The sequence below is a fragment of the Pararge aegeria genome, chromosome 1 (genome assembly GCF_905163445.1).
Source record: "Pararge aegeria chromosome 1, ilParAegt1.1, whole genome shotgun sequence".
NCBI classification, from domain to species: domain Eukaryota; kingdom Metazoa; phylum Arthropoda; class Insecta; order Lepidoptera; family Nymphalidae; genus Pararge; species Pararge aegeria.
The window spans coordinates 12,690,225-12,710,414 of record NC_053180.1 but is presented as its reverse complement, the minus strand read 5'-3'; the positions used below and the strand labels follow the sequence as shown (position 1 = coordinate 12,710,414).

Here is a 20,190-nt window from a genome sequence, read left to right as displayed (position 1 = left end):
CAGTTAAGTAGTTTCTACACATTTTGCATACAAACAAATGCTCTTCTTACATCTTCGTGCACTCACACCGTACCTCTACTACTAGCAAGTACGAGCAGCATCTTATAAGATTCTTATTAGAACTTCTAACCTGGTGGTAGGGAGGTCGCTGAGGTCTCGAGATGGAGGAAGATCGTCGCACCGGCGGCGGAGGCTTTCCCACTGAGCTTGACGAACCGCGTCGAGACCACACCGATGCTGAAAATAGTTACATACATATTATTAATTCAACCCGCAAGGTATGTTTCGTCCAGGATCACCAAACGTAAAGTGTATGTTAAAAGTAAAGCACATGACTTCATGCGTAATTACTCAGCCACTTGTGCCCGTTTTCACTAAACCTAGGAATCGAAGAAAGAACTGAAGAACTGAAGAACTATGGGATGCCTAAGGACATTAGGCGCACGTTAAAGTTTCGACACCGATTCCTCGGATCGTAAAGTTTAGGACACTTGGAAACTGACACTTGACAGATGAAAAAAATATAAATTCGTTTATTTTCTTCATAATAATCTTAAATACGTACGGAAAATAAAAAATATGATATACAGGCATTGCTTGGTTCGTGACACATTAGTGGTATAAAATAAAAAATCGGTTCACCGATTAGGTCATGCCTTTAGTGTGGTGGCGTATAAATCTAGCGATGATCTGATAAAGACCTTCGGAGATTGCGTAGAGAACTCCAGAACGTACAGCATTGCCAATGATATTGTTAATATCAATGAAGTCTGTAATTTTAAGGAACTTATTGTATCGTGTTGCGAGTATATTCATCATCACGACTACAACCCAGATGCGAAGGTTTTAGGCGGTAGTCCACCACGTCGGTCTAGTGCGGTTTAGGAATCTTCTCACGCCTTTGAGAACATGATGGAGAACGGTCAGCCATGCTAATTTCTTCACGACGCATCGCGCCTTTTTTCCTTCACCGTTGAAGCAAGTCATAATTGAATGCTTAGGATACACATAACTAAAAAAGTCAAAGGTGCATGCCGGGGATGGAACTCGGTCTCCCGCAAAAGGGATGCCAAAGTTCTGAACACTATCTATCACTGCTCATATATTGCGAAGTGATATTTTGATAATGTGAGCATTAACACAGCCTCGCATATCTTACCTGACATAGAAACAGGTCGTCGCTTCGGTACAGCCGGTTTTTTTCCTATCGTAGCAAAAGTTGGTGACTCAGTGGCCTCATCCAAAGACCGGACAGCCTCCTCTAAACTGCCCAAGGATATTGAAAAGTTCTCCCTCGCTGCAGCGACTGAGCTTTCGGTGTCCCTTCGCAAGGTGACGATCTCCGATTCCACTGTGGTGGTACGCAAATAAACGGCATGCAAAGCATAAAAACAAACAAACGAACGAGCCTAATTGGGTAGTCGACTGTACAACATAAGTGCGTTTTCCGCATTGCGAAATTGAATCGAGTACTATCGAGTACTATAAAATATTTCTTTATGTTTGTACCAGCCAACCACGCAATTATTTTAACACAAAATAAAAAGTGGAAATATGGGAATTACATGATAATGCACATCGCACACCAATCCGTATATTGAGGATTTCTTGAATACGATACGAGGTCGAAACGTGCAGATGATGTGTTGCGTAAAAGAATATAAAATGATATAAACTGCACCGGACATCTAGTTGTATCGAATCTTATACGAGTAGTTGTATAGAATCTTTTGTCATTCGAATCATCATTAATTATAAAAAAAATGTATTGCGTACTGATTGGTGTGAAATCAGCAATTCTGCCCTATTAACAAGAAAAAAAGGTAAGTCGTATTTTTTGTCAAATTGAATTAATTAACTACATATTTGGTATCAGCGAACAAAATGCGTTTTTTACTGTCTAGGAATCGTAGCTATTTTTCCAATATAACGATTATGCATAGCAGATTTGCAAAGTATAAAAAAATATTTAAATATATATGTTCAATGAACATATTCGACCCCTGCTGATTTAAATGTTGTAATTTTAAGATGCAAAATCTATTTTCTAACTAAAATAATTTATTGATTATCTAGCATATTAAAAAAAAAATGAAAGGAATGGTTAAAATAAATAAGATTGTATCCTATTATTATAAAAAAAAACCCATTCTTAGCTCCTGTGTGCATAATGTTAATGGATGTTTTAGATTTTAGTCAATAACTGAGATTACTCTTTGTAGTACATGATTTTTCAAGTTAAGAGGGCAGAATAGGACAGGCAAAATTTTAAGAACTTATTGAAAATGCACGGCAAGGTATATTTACACTACTAAAACATAAAATCAAAGGGCATTATTAAAAACAATGAGCAACCAAGTTCAATACAAACACAAAACTTCTATGGGAAATTCTTCATTATTACTTTCACAATAAGATCTAAATATCCATACCATCAGCATGTGGGAGCATATGCTGGTGCCCATGATCTTCACCCGCGAAAGCTCCCTGGCTTCCGTAACCACTTGAAGATTCCAGCGACGATTCACTGGCACTGCTTTCTGAACAAACCTGTATAAGAAAAAGTTACGAGCGTTAAGCCCATTTTTTTTTGTAACGAAATACAATTCGTTTAACAATCTTTATCATCAACTAGCTCCTGCCCGCAACTTCGTCGGCGTGTACTTCAGAATTGGGTCTTTAGACCCAATAATAATTAATTTTTACTCCTACTACGGGAACAATTACGGTTCTCTTCCATGTCAAAGGCTGCATGCATGCTAAATTTCTTCTCAGTCAGTCAGTCTTAGATTTTGCTCACTTATGAAATACTTTTCTGAGCTTATTATAAAGATTAGGATTCTATAGACTTAATATGCACGCTGACATTATTCTGAACGTAAGTAAAGATTTAAAAATGCTATGTTATTCAAATTCTACTCGTCCTATTAAAATCTAAAGTGGACTTAAATGTTAGGATGACCTTTAAACTTTAGAAAGGAAGTTCAGGTGCTATCATGAAAGATATTAAAATTTTTCGTTAGTCGTTTTTGCAGATTTAAACTTTGCTAAGCTCAGTCTTAGCCCGTTTACGCCTTACACAGTTTATAAATATAATTACACAAAACAGTTTATATCTTATAACAAATACAGTTTATAACCTAACTCCAAGGGCAAGTGTAAGCTAAGACTGAACAGTGTTGTTCACTCTACCAGTCTCTTACGTTCAGAATTCTAATCGTGTCACACATTCAACTACAATTCGCATTATAGGGGTAACATTGGCTGAGTTTTAAATACAACTAATGATTATACTTTAATTAACAAAATATAAATAAGGCGATTATATAATTTAATGCGAAGGGTCATAATCGGAGTATGTGTATATTATATAAATAAATAAATATAACATGGGTATTCTCTATTCAACGATTGTTGTGAGAACTGATATAATGTGTGTACGTACGTCTTGTAATACACGTTTATGTTTAATCTCCTTGTGGAGTCCGAACAATGGGCTCTTTCTACCATTGGTTCTGTGTAGTGAAATTGTATCAACTTGAACGTTGAAATATTGTTTTAATAGATTATCAACCAGCTTAATACAGGACAGGGTCTCCACTCAGAATGAGAAGGGTTAAGGTTAGTCCATCAAGCTGGCCAAGTGCGGATTGGCCTTGTCAACACTCGGAAGAACTCTGAGGCATGACCGTTTCCTCACAAAGTTTTCGATCAACGTTAAAGCAAGCTATATTTAATTGCTTCATTATCATATCAACCGATAGACGTCCACTGTTGGACATAGGTCTTTTGTAGAAGGTTCCAAATTCCACGGTTTTGTGGCGCATGCGTTCAACGTGTGGCTCCCTGCGAGGCGCTTGATGTCGACCAACGCTGAGCTATGTCGGTAACTCTGGTTCTGATTTGATCACGCACAGATACTCCGAGCTGACTCTGAGCCTTCTTATGAGGCCATATTTAATTGTTTTAGACGCACTCAACTCCCAAAAAATTAGAGGTGCTCGGTCCTCCAAAATGGAGACCGAAGGCCTAACGGCTTATTCAAAGCTTTATCAGTATTTAAAAATAACAACCGAATTTCGAAAGAACTGGTACACAATTAGTTTCCGATTTAAACTGTACTTTTTTTTATTCCCTTACAAGTTAACCCCTGACTGCAATCTCATCTGCTAGTAAGTGATAATGCAGTCTAAGATGGTAACAGGCTAACCTGATTAGGGGTATGGCAGTCTTTGTCGGTAGGGTAACTAGCTACGGCAGAAACCTCCGTGGATCGAACCCAGGACCTCACCACTGCGCCAAGGAGGGTGTCAAAATATAAGTAGATGTTAATATTCTTTAGTCATAAACGTTTCTAGATCATCATCGGTACTTTTTACCGATATAAATTACGCGGTAGGGACAAGCGATGAAATATACCGACGAGGAATCGTTGGTTTAGTGGTCGGCGTGTTTACATTAATATCACTAACGTGTGAGATAGTTAAAGCCCGTCTACCCGCAATGGAACAGAATGGCGAGTCTATGTCATAAACCCCTATATCTTATAAGAAGGCATGTGCCCTGCAGTGAAACGCTAAAAGACTACTGATGAACAGTTTGTTCGACTAATTTGACCACTCTAATATTGTTTTGTCATTCTACTTGGTTCTATTCTAGTTTCGCTTGGCGCAAGACCGCGAGAAGTTCGCTGAGCTGACGGCCAACCTCCAGTAGTGGAGAGGCACAAAAAGAGAAAGAAAGAGAAGAGAGAATATTGTTTTAAATAGTAGTAGCTAGCTCCCAAGTACTAGAATGACAAACAGTCTTGTAAGTGTATTTCTAGTACTTGAAAATAAACCAATCCCTCCCTACTAATATTATAAATGTCAATGTATGTTTGTTTTTTACGCTTTCACGCAAAAACTACTTAACCGATCCTCGTGAAACTTTGTACATACTCTTGGAAGTGTTATTTAAAATAACTTTTTATTCCGACATTAAGCTCGGTTCCTTTGGGAGAGGGGATGAAAGTGTTTGACGATTTTACACCATAACTCCGACAAATTATAACCGATATAATTAATTATTTTTGTACTATATAGGTTATAGTATGTGTTTAATTTTGACCAAACTGTGGTTGCAGATAGAGGACAGAACTCCTCAGCGGACAGCAGCAAACCCCTCATTTAAGGCTTAGCGATACTGAATATTTTTTTTAGAACTACAATTAAATTTAATGCCACATCAAAAAACAAAATTAAACGCAGACGAAGTCGCGGGCAACAGCTAGTTATTTTTATTTCATGTGGCAACTAATATTAAAAAATACCATTAAGAAACTGCATAGGCAGTGCCATATTGAATTAACCAAGTATCAAAGTATTTCAATCACTCAAGCACAACATAACTGAATGGCAAGCATAAAGCCGTAAATTTTACAATCCGAGGCGAATTCCCTCAGTCGTTACCGTTGTATCGATGTAAGTGCAGTGATATTAGCGCAAGTAAATAATGAAAACTATCGAACATATTATAACCATTGTGAACGTTCTGTAAGTAACCACTACCTATGGTTTTAATCATCATAACACTCCTATCTAATATAGATAGACAGATCTTATATTTATCTAAAGTAAGTCGTCTATCGTGCAGTGTTTTTTAAGACGTTTAATACTTTTTTAATATTAAACTCAGGAAATAAATACGTAGTATTATTATTGAAATGTACTTTCACGCACATGTACAAGATTGAAATAAAAATAGTGAACCAAAAGAACATTAATATGCTCACTTGGATAGACGGAGATTAATAATTAATACACTTTAATATACATTACGACGGCCGATTGGCGCAGTGGCAGCGACCTTGCTTACTGAGTCCAAGGCTGTGGGTTCGATTCCCACAACTGGAAAATGTTTCTGTGATTAACATGAATGTTTTTCAGTGTCTGGGTATTTATATGTATATTATTCATAAAAATATTCATCAGTTATCTTAGTACCCATAACACAAGCTACGCTTACTTTGGGACTATATGGTGGTGTGTGTGTTGTTGTAGTATATTTATTATATTACATAAATACATATTTGTACCGGGTGGAGGATTACACCCCGGCACGGGAGACCAGACGGCCGGGGTCAGAGCGACAGGTTGATAGCTCCACGTGCTATCCTAGCCTAGTCCAGAAACACCGCTTTCTGCATTTTGGTTTCAAGCAAACTACCACGGAATTCGGAAATTCAGACTGAAATACCTCCGATGGTGGGCTAGGCTAACTGGGATTAAACTATTTGCAGATATAACGGTAGGGATGGTTTTAGTGGACTCTACGTGCCACACGGCGGTGACCTCGTGATCCAGATCAAGATACTTGCGTTTTTATCTGTCTCAGCTCTCTTAACTAACTACTATAATATATTTCTTACCTTTTATACGTTCTGAAATTAATTAAACTCATAGTTAGTGTATTAGTCGTTTTATTAATTACGCCTAAGTTTCACTTTTGTGGACTTTCGTTTAAGTACCTGTTTAATGCTTATACATTAATTTATTACTTAAAATTTTCCTTTCTAGGAATATCATGAAGGTCGGACTAATATGTGACCATACTAGTATATTTAACTTAAAGGTTTATCTGTATGTTTGTTTGTTTGTTGTTTATGCAAGACTCGTAGATTGCATCCTAGTAACGCACATATTATTTTTTTATCCCGGAAAAGCGCCCGAATTAAAACTATTAGTGCGGAAACAAAAAATATAACCTTTAACACCTATGCTCAGTGGCGTGCACTCCATACGTGCGCTTAAGCACTGCCTAACCAAATTATTTTATTTAACTCGTATTGGAGGGGATTTTTTTTGATTTTATGCCATGTACCTGATTTATGCATACCCTGTGCACACCACTGCCCAAGTTCAACATATGAAGTAAACCGATCTTGATGAACTTTTGCATGAAGTGAGCTTGCACTCTGAAGATGGCCATGAGACTTATTAGCACAGGAACTGGGGACAAAGTCGTGTGTAACAGCTTGTATAACACTCACGATGATTTAGGTACAATTGATTTGTTTGCCGCCGATAAAATGTATGTTCTCGAATTAAATCATTAAATCAATTATGTTGGAAAACCATACACGATTTATATTATTATTTTAAACTCCATACAACCGAAGCAAACGAATTGGGTATATTTCTGAGAACTATATTATTTGCGTTCATTCGACATGCTTAGACAGGCATCTTGCTGTAAGCTAACACTCAATTGACATGTCATCAGACTTACCATACAAGCATTATTAACATTTCATTATTTAAGCATGAAAATCGATTTGTTTTGTTTCAGATTCGCTGTAAACGTTTTTATTGGTTCAGGATGGTGAGTAATCGAATGAATGGTTAAACCTATTATAGTTAAGAATGCCACCGCAAAGTAATGAGTAGCATTTTTCCTTTTGTGCTATTTTATTATTTAAACACGAAGCTTGACGAGCTTTTTAAAAATATAATTTTATTAATAAATTGATGTATATTTTATATTAACAAATTAAGCTCTGGTCATAATAGCAGCGTTTTACCTGAAAAATAAAACGCTTATTAATACTTACCTTATTTGAAACTTTTGGTTGAAGAGGGCACTACTGTTTTCTGCTTTATCTATGTATAATCTGTCCCAATTTATTGACCTCTCGCTCGCACATCGCCCATCTCACCTGGCAGCTCAGCGGTTTGAACCGCGTAAACTTCTATCATTGAGTCGAAAACCCACCCAGGCAGAAATAAAATGGAAAGTTTCAAATAAGGTAAGTATTAATAAGCGTTTTATTTTTCAGGTAAAACGCTGCTATTAATCCTTGAAACTTTTGGTTGAAGACGTGTTTGTTATCGCCTGGTGGAGATGGACGCCAATGTGACTTTTTTACCTATACTTAAAAGAATGTGTAAATACAGATTAAAGTAGGTAGGTACTCATACGACAGCTTTACGTAGATCCAAGAGGACCTTAGCTATTAAAAGGGGTTTAGATTGTATGAGAAAAATATTTATTAAAAATTAAAATACACAAAAAGGTATTCACTTGTTACTCCAACTTGAAAATAATTTACCTTACTACTTAAGATTAGTAGGTATATAGGCAAGTAGCAAAACTTATGCAATCAAATACATTTGAAAAATAATTAATGATATGGAACAAAAGAGTTAGTAATACCATAATGCGCAGGGACTTTGATAATTTCCCGTCTATAAAAATGTCTGAAAGTATTTTCAGATCTCCAATTTCCTCGCGATAGGATGTCGTCTATAGGAACGTTGTCAGCCCAGTTCTTTGAAGCTACCGCTGATCGAATACTACCCGGGGACGCGATGATTCCAGCTTCAGCTAATAATGTCCTTACCGATCCAGCAATCACTGTCCTAGATGCAGCTTTAGGTTGACCTCTTAAATGTACAAATAAGTTAGAACACTTTGCTGCTTCACGCCTGTCGTGAAGGAGCTCCTTACAGTGGCTTACCCAAAAAACCGGGTCAACTTTCTTTCCTCTAGGGCTTCTTAGTAATTTCCACCCCGACTGTCTGTAATCACAATTATCAGTTTTAGAACCGAAATTCGGCCATAAAATGAGATAGTCGCTTTTCTTTTCAAAATGATTATCATCTACGGCCAGCAAAGTTAGGTCATGTACACGACGACCTGAACATAACAACAGCAAGACCGCGCAATGTCTAGATGTTTGAAAAAAGTTGTTTTCATCAATATTATATCTTTCTAAATAGGAAACGAGAATATCAATATTCCAAACAAATTTCTTATGATTCACAGGTTTCTGCAATGATATTGATTTTAAAACATGCTTAACTAGGACGTGTGAGATTAAATGACCGGATAGTTCCGTATTGCATAACGTGGATACAACAGATTTATGCAATAAAATAGTGTTGTATGATAATTTTTCTTTTAAATGTAAGTCTGCTAAGAACTTTGCTACATTAGAACCGCTAGGGCTAAATGGATTGACTGAACAAGTTTTTTTTTTTCCAAGCAAGCCATCTATTCCATGCTGCTTTGTAAGTCTTACGTGTGGACGGACGCCAGGATGACAATAATAGTTCTAATTGAGAATCATCCCAGCCAGTTAGATCTTCCGACCAGCCCCACAATTCCATACTTCTAATGTCATTTCTCGTACGTTGGGAGGTGGTAGGCCTGTCGATTTGTCTATCAGGTACCGATCCAGACGACGTATCGTGAATGGCGCTGCCAACGCCCTGGATTTGAGGTCTGATCTCCAAAACACCCGCTTCCACCAAGGAACAACCAAAAGAAATGTCCCTTGTGCTTGATTGAGATGTGCTAGCACCCTGGGTATCAAGTAAGGTGGAGGAAAAACCCAAGCTAGCTGGTAACTCCATTGGTGGGAAAAAGCATTGTGGAACATTGCTTGACTGTCGTGTTGATCTAAGGAGACATAATTGGCCACTACATGTGCATTTTTCGAGGCAAACAGATCTATAACAGGAATTCCAAATTTTCTGAAAATTATTTCTGTGCAAGGTGCCACTCTGGGGGTGATCGGTAACGAGATAGATGATCTGCGTGGCTGTTGTACTTTCCCGGTATGTGATAAGCAGAGAGATGGATCTGATGAAGCTCTAACAAGTGAAAAATTTTGAATGTAATTTTCATGAGAGCTGTAGATTTCGTGCCACCTTCGTTCCGAATGTAGGAAACCGCTGTTCGGTTGTCGCTTTGCCACAGAACTGTGGATCGATTCAGAAACCGATGTTGAACTTGCAAAACCTTCAATACAGCAAGAAGTTCTTTCTGATTGCAATGCAAGTCCTGTTCCTGATCGGTCCACTGTCCTGAAAACGCTCGACTGTCCAATTGTGCTCCCCAGGCCAGGTCGGATGCGTCTGTCACCAGAAAATGATTTGGGGCTGGTAAATGAACACAACTCGGTAAACAGTGGTTTTGGAGCCACCAGGTAAGGTTTTTCAATGCCTCCTTTGAAAGCGGATTCCGGCTGCTTGTGGTCTTTTTGGATGCTACATTGAGAAGGTCGAGAAGGCCTCGATAGTGTAGTCTCCCTTTGGGGACTACAAAACTCGCGAAATTCAGAAAGCCGACTGAACTTCGCAGTTCTTTTAGTGTAACAAAGCCCTTGCTCAGAATATTTGTGATCTTTAGACAGAGACTGAGACCTTTTTCTGATGGTAAAGATTTTTCGTTCTTCCGAGTATCCCATTGTACTCCTAGGAAGATGAGCTTTTGCTTAGGCTTTGACTTGCCTAGGTTTACTTGCCAACCGAGGTAACGAAGCCTCTCTAAAACAATTTGTACTTGAGACTGTAGGACTTGTGGACTCTGATGGGCCAGGAGAAAGTCGTCCAAATAAACGATAATACGTATCCCTTGCTCTCTCAGAGTTTGAGCTAATTTGTCAGGGAAGCGAACACCTTTGGTGCCGTGCTGAGACCAAAGGGTAGGCATGACATTTGTAACAATTCGCCCCTGTAAACTAGTCGAAGAAATCGCCTGTGGGACGCACTTATCGGTAAATGGAAATGTGACAAATCTATTTTGCACATCCAATCCTTGGACTGTAGAAAATCGGGAACACGGTAAACGTTTATTAGTCGGAATTTGTCTGTTATTACGTAATCGTTGAGAGCCGACAGGTTGAAAATGGGTCGGTGAGATCCGTCGCTCTTTGGAACCAAGAACATGTTCGAAATAAAACTTGGTGCATGGTCGACTACTTCTAAAACACCGTGATTTATCATTTGGTTTACAACGGTTGTCATTTGATCTGATGTCCGAGTACAGAACCGCTTGCCCGCTAGATCTGGCAATACCAGAGGGGTTTTTTGGAAAAATGGTATGCGATACCCTTGTAATATTTTCTGAATGAAGATCGGAGTCCCCAGTTGAGCCCACCGACGGCGGTATAGAAGTAGTTGACCCGCCCTGAATGTCTGATTGTCAAAACTTACGTTTTCTTCCTCTAGAGTTGTTCTCCGAGGAGGTTGAATGACGTTTCGGATTGTTAAATTGTCCTTTGTTACTGTCCAGAGTCTTGCTCCCTTGACGGCCCCCTCTTTGACGAAAGGAACCTCTGTGGCTATTCGAAAATGTATGACGTTTGTCATTATAGTTATTATATCTCTGTCCCTGCGAGGGATGAGAATGAAAACAACCCTGCGAGGGTTGGTTTGTATGGGAAATGCGCCCGGAAGCGCAACATCCATGAGAAGGTACATTTTGATTCACCTGCCCCTGCGAGGGATGGTGTACAGGCTTGCTCGGTCCAGCTTGCGAAGCGGGAGCATTTAAACCATGTCTGTTCAAGGGCAGGAAAGCTTTCCGGACGCCACCAGCTTTTTCAAGTACCTTGGTCAGTGATTCAGCTTCAAACAAATGGCGGCAGGAGGGGGGTACTTTCTTTACGGCAACCTTAGTTAAAGGATCCCGTAGACAATTTGTTATACCGTCTCTCCTCATCTGAACAACTTCCGCCCGATGGCCACAAACTAGTTGTAGCAGTTCCGATGAAGTCTTATAAAACTCACCATTTAAAAAGTGTTCGTTTATTTTCTCACTTAGCCCTTCATAAGTAACTTCAGAGTCACGGGCCCATTGTAAGAGTTTACGGAGGGTAGTTTGTAAAACTTCGCGTTGTTTCAGAACACAAAACGTTAAGCCAGCGTATGCTTTATCGGAATGGGCTAGATGCCGTAATGAATCATAGGCTTTAATCTCGTCATTGGCCTCTAGCTCGACAAAACCAGGAGTGTGATTATATAACTTCTGAGTCTCCGCGTATCGAACTTCACACCACTCACTACGTTCAAAATGTTGAATCTCTTTTAATGTCGCTAAATAATTCTGAGGAGCTTTGGGAACTGAGGGTTCCTTGAGCTTCGTTTCGATTTCAAATACGAAGTTCGGCTCCGTAAGTACTTCCGATTGCTTATTAATGGATTCGTGCTCACTGCCATCGATGTAAAGTTCCCCGCTAATATTGCCATCAACTAAATCCGAATTCAAAAAATTTAAATTTGTTTGTTCTCGAAGTTTCTGAACTTCCTGTGTCAACTTGTTTAAGAGACGGCGGTCACGTTGACGATGACGATTACGTTTGCCGCCCCTCTTTTTACGTTTATTGCCTTTTTTATGCTTTCGAGAATTTGAGCTAGCTGATGAAGAAGTACTCTGAGCACTTGAGGAGCTCGAGGAGCTACTACTAGAAGAGCTACGCCGTCTTTTAGATTGCTTATCGGTACGTAACCCGCCGCTGATGGTATTCGTCGAAATATTATCGCTAAATAATTCACCTTCTTTATCACTCATTTCTAACCAATTAACACGCAATAAAGTTATCTGGGACAATAGAATAAACTCAAATCAGCAAATAACACACACAATTATAAAATCGGAAAAAAAAATAGAGGGTAGATTGAAATTCGAACACGCAAGCTCTTGTTCAAATCTACATAACCCAAATGATAAAACTATATCGAACGGTAATACCGTTTAAATATTATCAGCATGAAAGTAGATAAGTAAATTACTCACGTGATAGGTTCCCTCACAAAGAACGTCGTGTATTGTAAGGAGTTGAATGTACAAAGTTGCAATAAAATATAGCAAGTACGTAGGTACCCCTTCAAGCACGACTCGACTGTGCGTCGCAGAAAACAAGACGCCAATGATAGAAGTTTACGCGGTTCAAACCGCTGAGCTGCCAGGTGAGATGGGAGATGTGCGAGCGAGAGGTCAATAAATTGGGACAGATTATACATAGATAAAGCAGAAAACAGTAGTGCCCTCTTCAACCAAAAGTTTCAAATAACGGTCAAGGATTAACAGTAGCATATATAACTATTTTTTAGTCAATACCTACTCTTTGACTGTGACTACTTATTAGCAGGATAAATTGTTAGGGAAATAGTGAACCAATTTCCCTAATCATTTTTTTTTTGTTGTATCGTATTATTTGTCGGTAGGATGGTAACTAGCCACGCCTGAAAACTATAAGCTTATAAGTTAGGATTTCAAGAAAGGGAAATTGCTTTACTTATTTTTTTTTAAACTTATTTGTCTCGTAACCTTATAGTTTTGGCATGTTCGGTTAAAGCTGGGTTCTAATCCCAAATCAGGCCGAATTTGTTAAGCATCGGGTTTTGCTAGTAAGAAATTTTAAATTAGAGATAATAATCGAGTCGGACGGTTAATCTTACTCTCCAAAGCACGTTTGTTGACAGTGCCATGGCTTTACTCCGGGCTTCAAGCATCACCTAATTCTAACTAATATTATAAATGTCTCTTGGTTTCTCCTTCCTTCGTGCCCCAACAAAGCCCAAAATCTACTTGATTTTTGGCACATGAAAGGACGAAGAGTACCAGAGGATACTTTTTATCCCAGTTAAACTAATGGTTCCCAAGGCATATGTAAAAATCATTATAAACGCGGACGAAGAACGCGGGCAGTAGGCTAATCATTTCTTAAAATGTTTAGTCCCAACGAGATCAGAGATGCGAAGGCTGCATACAAATCGGGCGAAATCCACGATCAAAGCCTACCGATAACGCTGGATAATATCAAGCGGAAGTTAAAGGAAAGCGGCGTTTTTGATTGGCAAGATCGGACTTTAAATGAACGAGAGAAAAAGGAATTGAGCAAATTGTTCGATGCTGTTGAGATTATGGTAAGAATGTTTCAAATCAGAATAAATCTTTTTCTTCGCCAACAAGGAAAAGGGTTGAAAAAGAAGAGCGATTTTATATTAATTTTTATAGTGGTTTTAGTACTATAGTTAGAACTAACATTCTTTTTTTATATAATACATTTATAAATTTAAAGTGTATATAAACATTTCGGAACTGGCTGAATTTGAATCCGCATCTCTCCAGCAACCTGGCCTGAGTTATTTGGCAATTAAGTCACGATTCTCGTAGCACCGATGAAATTATGATATGCCTTTTATTTACTGTAATATAGTTATAAGGTTTGAAATTTTCAGACTACATCCCGTAACCGTCAACCGTCTAGCGTACAGAACGTATTCTCTTCACTACGTTTGGTAGAGAGAGTAGTCAAGAAACAACTAAAAGAAGGGCAAATTTCTGAGACGCTGGCAGCTAAGTTTCGTTGGGATAAACTGTGAGTATAAATCATTCATTCATCCATTTCCTCTTAACTTACACACATATAACAAATCTTTTAACATTCATTAAGACAAGGCAGACAGAGGCAAGACTCTCCAAATATTTAGCACTTATTTACACAGTTAATTTTATAAGAAATAATTTGTATGTTCTTCTAGAGACCTCTCACGACTTTGTATGCGTAAAATTTATTATAAGTTTCTCATACAAACTTTCTTTCGGTAGCCTACAAAATGTACTCCTAACTCAACACACGGCTACAACCGCTTTAGGGTAGGAGCGTGATGTGTGCGTGTTAAATACACATCCTTCCTCAAGAATTGGGCTTTCAAATGCACTTATGATATAAGTATATATTCTTGCTCTCCTGAGCAAACAGCCCTTCCTAACTTTTATTACGCAAACACAACTTCACCATTGTTTAAAAATTTTCTGACCGCCCCTGAACGATCTAAGCGGCGCTATTTTTTGGCAAGACATAATTTACTTATTATTTATTTTATTATTACGACATTATACCCGTTACTTTTTTTAGGGCCTCATTTATTTAAAGAAATGTATTTAAATCTTTCAGATAAATAATGTTTTAATCTTTTAGATCTACGAAGCACAGGCGTGAAAAACCAACGTATTATATAGACAAGAAGACAAGCATGAGAATTTTTGATACAAAGAACTAAGTTTTAATGCTATTTTCAGAGTGAATGGCTGTGGTTTTTCTGAAATGTGTATGTGGCCTAAACGAGATTATAGTTATCATTTATGATAAGTTGTATTTGCTTAGTAAATCATATTGCAAGGAATTAAATAAGTTTAAAAAAGAGTTTTTGCTATCATTAAATGCATTAGCGAAGCTTGTATTTTTTCAAATATTAGAGATATTATATATTTTCAAATCTTAATAATAGAAAGTTTACAAATATTGTTATGATAATCTATAACCCAAAGCTATTCTTTAAGTTTAAAAAGCATCTAATGAATCATCAATCAGGGTTAATTCAAGCAAGTGGAGGTAAGAACTGCGTTGTTTTAACTTCACAATATTTCGGGGTATGGTAAAACATATATTAAACGACTTGAAAAAAGAAGGGAGACGTATTTTTTTATGTTTGTTACCTCAGAACATGACACTCTGATTTGGAAAAATCTTCTTACGATTGAAACGATATGTACACCTAGATAGTCCCATTGTCTCCATGCCGAGTATAAAATAAAATACAAACATTTTACATGGCACCGACTTCAAAATATTATTAGAAAATATTATTTGCTGGCTTTTTTGGTGGTACTCATTACAAAAGTAGGTTTTTTTTTTGTTAAAAATTATATCTGCTCAAAATAAAACTTATATTCAAAAAAATCTGGATTTTATTTGTGATATTATTAGTAGCTCATCCAAGACCTTTTTTATAATCTAGATATGTCTCAAAAATGGCGGAACGAAAAAACAGTAGGTACGTTTCAGTCATATCGCAATGTTTTAAATTTTTAATATTTCTGTTTTGTTACGTACCTTTTCCTGTTGCGGATATTCAGTATTATGCTGCTGCTGCTGTTGCTGTTGCTGCTGCTGCTGCTGCTGCTGTTGTTGCTGTTGCTGTTGAGCCCTGGAAGCAGCTAATGTTGCGAGCTCTGACATGTTAACGTAGACAGCTTGAGGCATTTCTGTTAAAAAAAAAAATGCATACAGTTGCAGGCCTTGCAGTTCCTATTATTAAAACTAACAACTCTTGTACCACGACTTTTCATAATTCAGTTTTATATACTCACCTTTAGCAAGGTGTGGCGGCAAGGAGGACGGTTTGGCGGGTTTGAACTCTGCGTGCACTGTATTAGCGTTGGTTTTAGCAGGTACTATAGGTCGCTCCAGTGACGAGCATCTCTGTTAAAACACAAACAAGATCATCATCAAATTCATACATTCAAAATTGGCAAATTGGCTCTTGATAAGTCGCACAGCGTGCTCTCAGAGCGAGAGGAATGTATTTAATATAATTTATTTTGTTACACTGCGAGTGAATTTACGAGGGTGGCGATTTGGACTATAACATAACGTTTTATATGTAATAATACAGGTAGCATTTACACATGACATATGTCATGACAGATGTCAGATTTGGGAGGGGAGAAAATTCAGTGTGTGTCAGCAGTTTTATTTTGACATATTTTAAGAAAAAGCACATTTACAAAAATAAGTTGACACCAAAAACGAAACAATAGTTTAGGGGTTTGTTATAACAACTTTCTTGGATTAAGCTGTCCAAAATTAAATACATTGTTTCTCCGGTCTTTAAAGTATAAGACAAGGGTATTCCATATTTCAGAAGCAGTTATCTTCGCAAGAAGGTAGATAAATCATGAAAGTAGCAAATTCGCCAATTATCAATTAGATAATAATCTTTCAAAGCTCCCAGATTGGAAAATTTTGTTTGTTTCTTCCTTTTAAATCTCTAAAATGTAATAATCTTCTTATTAAACTACGCGCGCCTGCCATACTTGTTCCATAGAAACCTTATCCATAGTATACCGCATTTTTGTATAATAAAGAACTGTAATGTGAAATATATGTATATATACTACGACAATACACACATCGCCATCTAGTCCCAAAGTAAGCGTAGCTTGTGTTATGGGTACTAAGATAACTGATCAATATTTTTTATGAATAATATACATAAATACTTATAATATATAGATAAACACCCAGACACTGAAAACATTCATGTTCATCACACAAATATTGTCCAGTTGTGGGAATCGAACCCACGGCCTTGGACTCAGAAAGCAAGCCCAACTCACTGCGCCAATCGGCCGTCATTATAATACTTACTGTAGGTAAAGGTGGTCTAGCATAAATAGCCTCGCGACTCGTGTTCTCTGTAAACGTGTGAACGCTGAGCGCTGGTCGAGGATGCCCGCGCTCTGATGCTGAAATATTATACACATTCATCATCAAGATTATCAACCTTATAATTTCATATTGTAGACAACCCACTAGAGGACAGGAGTCTCCTCTCAGAATGGGAAAGGTTGGCCATCTCCCGGAGAGTCGGGTGCCTGAACAATCATGTAAAATCACCATCATCATGATGGTGATTTTGCATGATGCCCACAACTGGGAACGGGTCACCTCACCTCAGAAAGAAAAGGACAAATCCGCACCTTGAAATAATAAAATGGCCTTTTAAGACATTTTGGGGAACTGTCAGTGTATGTCCCACCTTTTCAGTTTTCTCTCTAGTTTTCCTAATCCTAAGGTTGCCTGGTAGAGATCGCTACTTAGCGATAAGGCCGACTTTTGTATCCTACTACTTGAAGTGTCTGTATTGTTTTCTTTACTTCTTGTTGAGTACAAATAAAGAGTACAAATCAATGAACTCTCACGCATGCCCGTTTCTTCACAATGTTTATCAAATTGGAATGACAATATTAGTAAACACTGAGTAGTAGATTTATCGGGATATAACGAACCGACTACCTATTTGCTCAAAAATGTTCTTACCTCCCGAAATAGTATGTGGTCGTCCACCCATTATGGCAGAAGCCGCCCTTTCGAACTGCGCGGTGTCTTTCAGATCAGGCCATGTCGCAGAAGCTGAAAAAGGATCAGATATCTAGAACACCATAAGATTTAAGAAGTCACAGAGCCATCGACCCTTTACTACTAGGTTTACTCGGGTCTCCTAATAAAACGACTTCATAAACTAAAAAGTTAATAAATTGAATAAACAACAAACTTGGAGTCTCAAAAAAATATGTTACTTTGTACTACTAGCATAAATGTTAAAATGTTAAATGTAAATTGTTGATGATGGAAAAGAGCAACTGCTGAGTTTCTTGACGGCTTCTTCTCAGTAGAATCTGCCTTCCGAACCGGTGGTAGAGTCACTAGAAACAGACAGACTTGACGTTTATATTAGGCCTAATTGAAATAAATGAATATTGTTTTTTTTTTAGCATTGATGAAAAATGTGGGTGTATCTGCGTAACCCTTTCATGTGTATAGACGTTATGTTATGTGATTGCGTATAAAATTCATTATGCAATAGCAGTAATCGCAGTTGATTTGCTGTCATTTATGACGACTTCCATTCTCAGCCTCCGATACTCTTCATCAGATCTGGCACCATTTCAGACAAAAGATTTTGTAAATCGGCCAAAAAACACGCAATAAAAAAAATCCCGTTTGAAGTTGGTAATAAAATAGGATTTTAAAAGTTGCTTTAAATCATCAAATACGCACCAGCGTTGGCCATAATATCGTTGGAATCATCGATGTTGTCTTCGTCTGTCGCCTTGGAGGGAGTGACGCATTCACTACTTACGCTCTGATTGTCTGAACCCTGCGAAAGAAAACTCATCTTTACTAATAAACATTCAGGTTTGTAGACACAAAAGGTAGATAGATTGACAAGAAATATGTATGAAAGTTTTATATAAGAGTATTTATTCTATATGAATATTCATAATATACTTTTCATCCTTAAGTTCCGGGAACAGGATTGGAAATACTAAATAAAATACTGAGTCACAGCGAAGCATGGCCGGGTCTAGCTAGATGGCAATAGGATTTGATTATTAAGAGCGTAACTGTAATTTTTTTAATGTTTTTTGTACATTTAACTAAAATCAAATATTAAGGTTAAAAAAAATATAAAGAAGAAGCTTGTACCTATAATAGAGATTGCTCTCAGCCTTCCTCTACTGTAAGGTGTGATTGTACAGGGTTAAATAAAAAATACCAGAAAGCTCTAACGCCTTGTAGTTTCAATCATTAAAACTAACAAGTAACAACTCTTGTTTTACGACTATTTAAAATTCAGTAAGTATTAATTTATTATGTGCAAAAAAAAACATCATGTTTGTAAAGTGGCATTACACTATGTACAAGATCACGTAGTCAGTCGGGTCAGTGACCGCACGATAGAGTCGCGGTTCGTGCGCTGTTGCCGATTTTATATTACAGAGTAGAAACAAGTAGAGTATCTATATGAAATATTAAATATTTATTATTTCAACTATCGAGTTTTTTTTATGTAAACATCTATGGATAACTTACTGGTATTTTATTGAAAAACATGTATAGAAGTATAGGTCCATAGGTACACAATAAAGGATCCATTGATAATATAAAAATGCATTAATTACAATAATGAAACAACGGGAAATTGAATGACAAAATTAGTCGATTGAACGCACCAATGTACACTGCGGCTAACAAGTACATGCCGAGTCTTTGAAGTAGATAACGCTCGCCTTTCGACATGAGCCCGCGGCCGTTTTCAAAGCGCGCAAACCAAATGAATGAATGAATGGAGTTTACCGAAGGCTCTACCTCTGACCCACGATGGAGCAAGTCGTTAGGCTATCTTTTAAAAATAACGTTGGATATTTATTAAAAAAAAAATATATATAAATTATAAAAAAACAATAAAATAATAATAACAAAAACCAAAATTACATTGTCAACGTAGAGCGACGGTCTTTGGAGCGCATCTTGGGAACGGAACCCAGAGTCCGCACTGCAAACGCTGGCCAGCCGAATACCGGACTGAAGGAGCAATAAAAAAATAAAAATACTAAAACAAAAAAAAAAAAAACTCAAGTTCAAAACTGAAACTTATAATGCGAAAGTGTGTCTTCGGTTCGACCACGGCACTGTCCTTGATGTAATCTCCACATATATAGCTCAGTTTAGCTTTGCTTGGTTTAGCTTTTCTCGGTACTTTTTTTTTTAGTAAATCAAAAACCAAATTGCGCTCGCCGCGGTGGTTTCGAAGATGTTTTAGATTTGATTTAGTTTTATTTTAGTACACAGGTTATTTTTGTTTATATAGAACCACGTTAACATGTTTTTATTATTCATGTGCACCTGTGAAAGTCCGCGAAGGGAGTCCGGTACAGCCGCAGGCGCTGGGGTGAGACTGGAGGAGGCACTCGATATAGGTGTGGAACAGCTTACTGTAGATCCCGATACACCTGTTTTATCATATGAATATAGTTCTACTTACAACGTGTAAATGAAAACCAAAATAA

The 20,190-nt window shown here is 37.6% G+C and overlaps 2 protein-coding genes across 2 annotated transcripts in view; one reads left to right on the top strand and one right to left on the bottom strand.

Moving 5' to 3' along the window:
- Window positions 1–20,190, bottom strand: part of LOC120634863 (nuclear factor of activated T-cells 5) — a 156,337-nt gene that overhangs the window by 9,265 nt on the left and 126,882 nt on the right. Inside the window, exons 9-18 of the mRNA XM_039906072.1 lie at window positions 20,027–20,133; window positions 19,616–19,705; window positions 18,398–18,497; window positions 17,657–17,749; window positions 16,985–17,082; window positions 15,925–16,036; window positions 15,668–15,819; window positions 2,433–2,550; window positions 1,160–1,351; window positions 131–237 (exon numbers count right to left, since the gene is read on the bottom strand). Of these exons, the coding sequence (XP_039762006.1) occupies window positions 131–237; window positions 1,160–1,351; window positions 2,433–2,550; window positions 15,668–15,819; window positions 15,925–16,036; window positions 16,985–17,082; window positions 17,657–17,749; window positions 18,398–18,497; window positions 19,616–19,705; window positions 20,027–20,133 (1,169 nt within the window). The remainder of the gene's footprint in view (window positions 1–130; window positions 238–1,159; window positions 1,352–2,432; window positions 2,551–15,667; window positions 15,820–15,924; window positions 16,037–16,984; window positions 17,083–17,656; window positions 17,750–18,397; window positions 18,498–19,615; window positions 19,706–20,026; window positions 20,134–20,190) is intronic.
- On the top strand, window positions 5,425–15,242 carry LOC120637239. Its single transcript, XM_039909005.1, has 5 exons — window positions 5,425–5,534; window positions 7,330–7,362; window positions 13,505–13,694; window positions 14,010–14,149; window positions 14,753–15,242. The coding sequence occupies exons 1-5, from the start codon at window positions 5,494–5,496 to the stop codon at window positions 14,832–14,834; spliced, it is 486 nt and encodes a 161-aa protein (XP_039764939.1). The 5' UTR covers window positions 5,425–5,493; the 3' UTR covers window positions 14,835–15,242.

Excerpts from the sequence above, each read along its gene's own strand:
- LOC120637239 (XM_039909005.1), top strand. The coding sequence starts at position 5,494 with ATGAAAACTATCGAACATATTATAACCATTGTGAACGTTCT. Across the intron at positions 13,695-14,009 it reads TCGATGCTGTTGAGATTATG|ACTACATCCCGTAACCGTCA; the intron begins GTAAGAATGTTT and ends TGAAATTTTCAG. Across the intron at positions 14,150-14,752 it reads AAGTTTCGTTGGGATAAACT|ATCTACGAAGCACAGGCGTG; the intron begins GTGAGTATAAAT and ends TTAATCTTTTAG.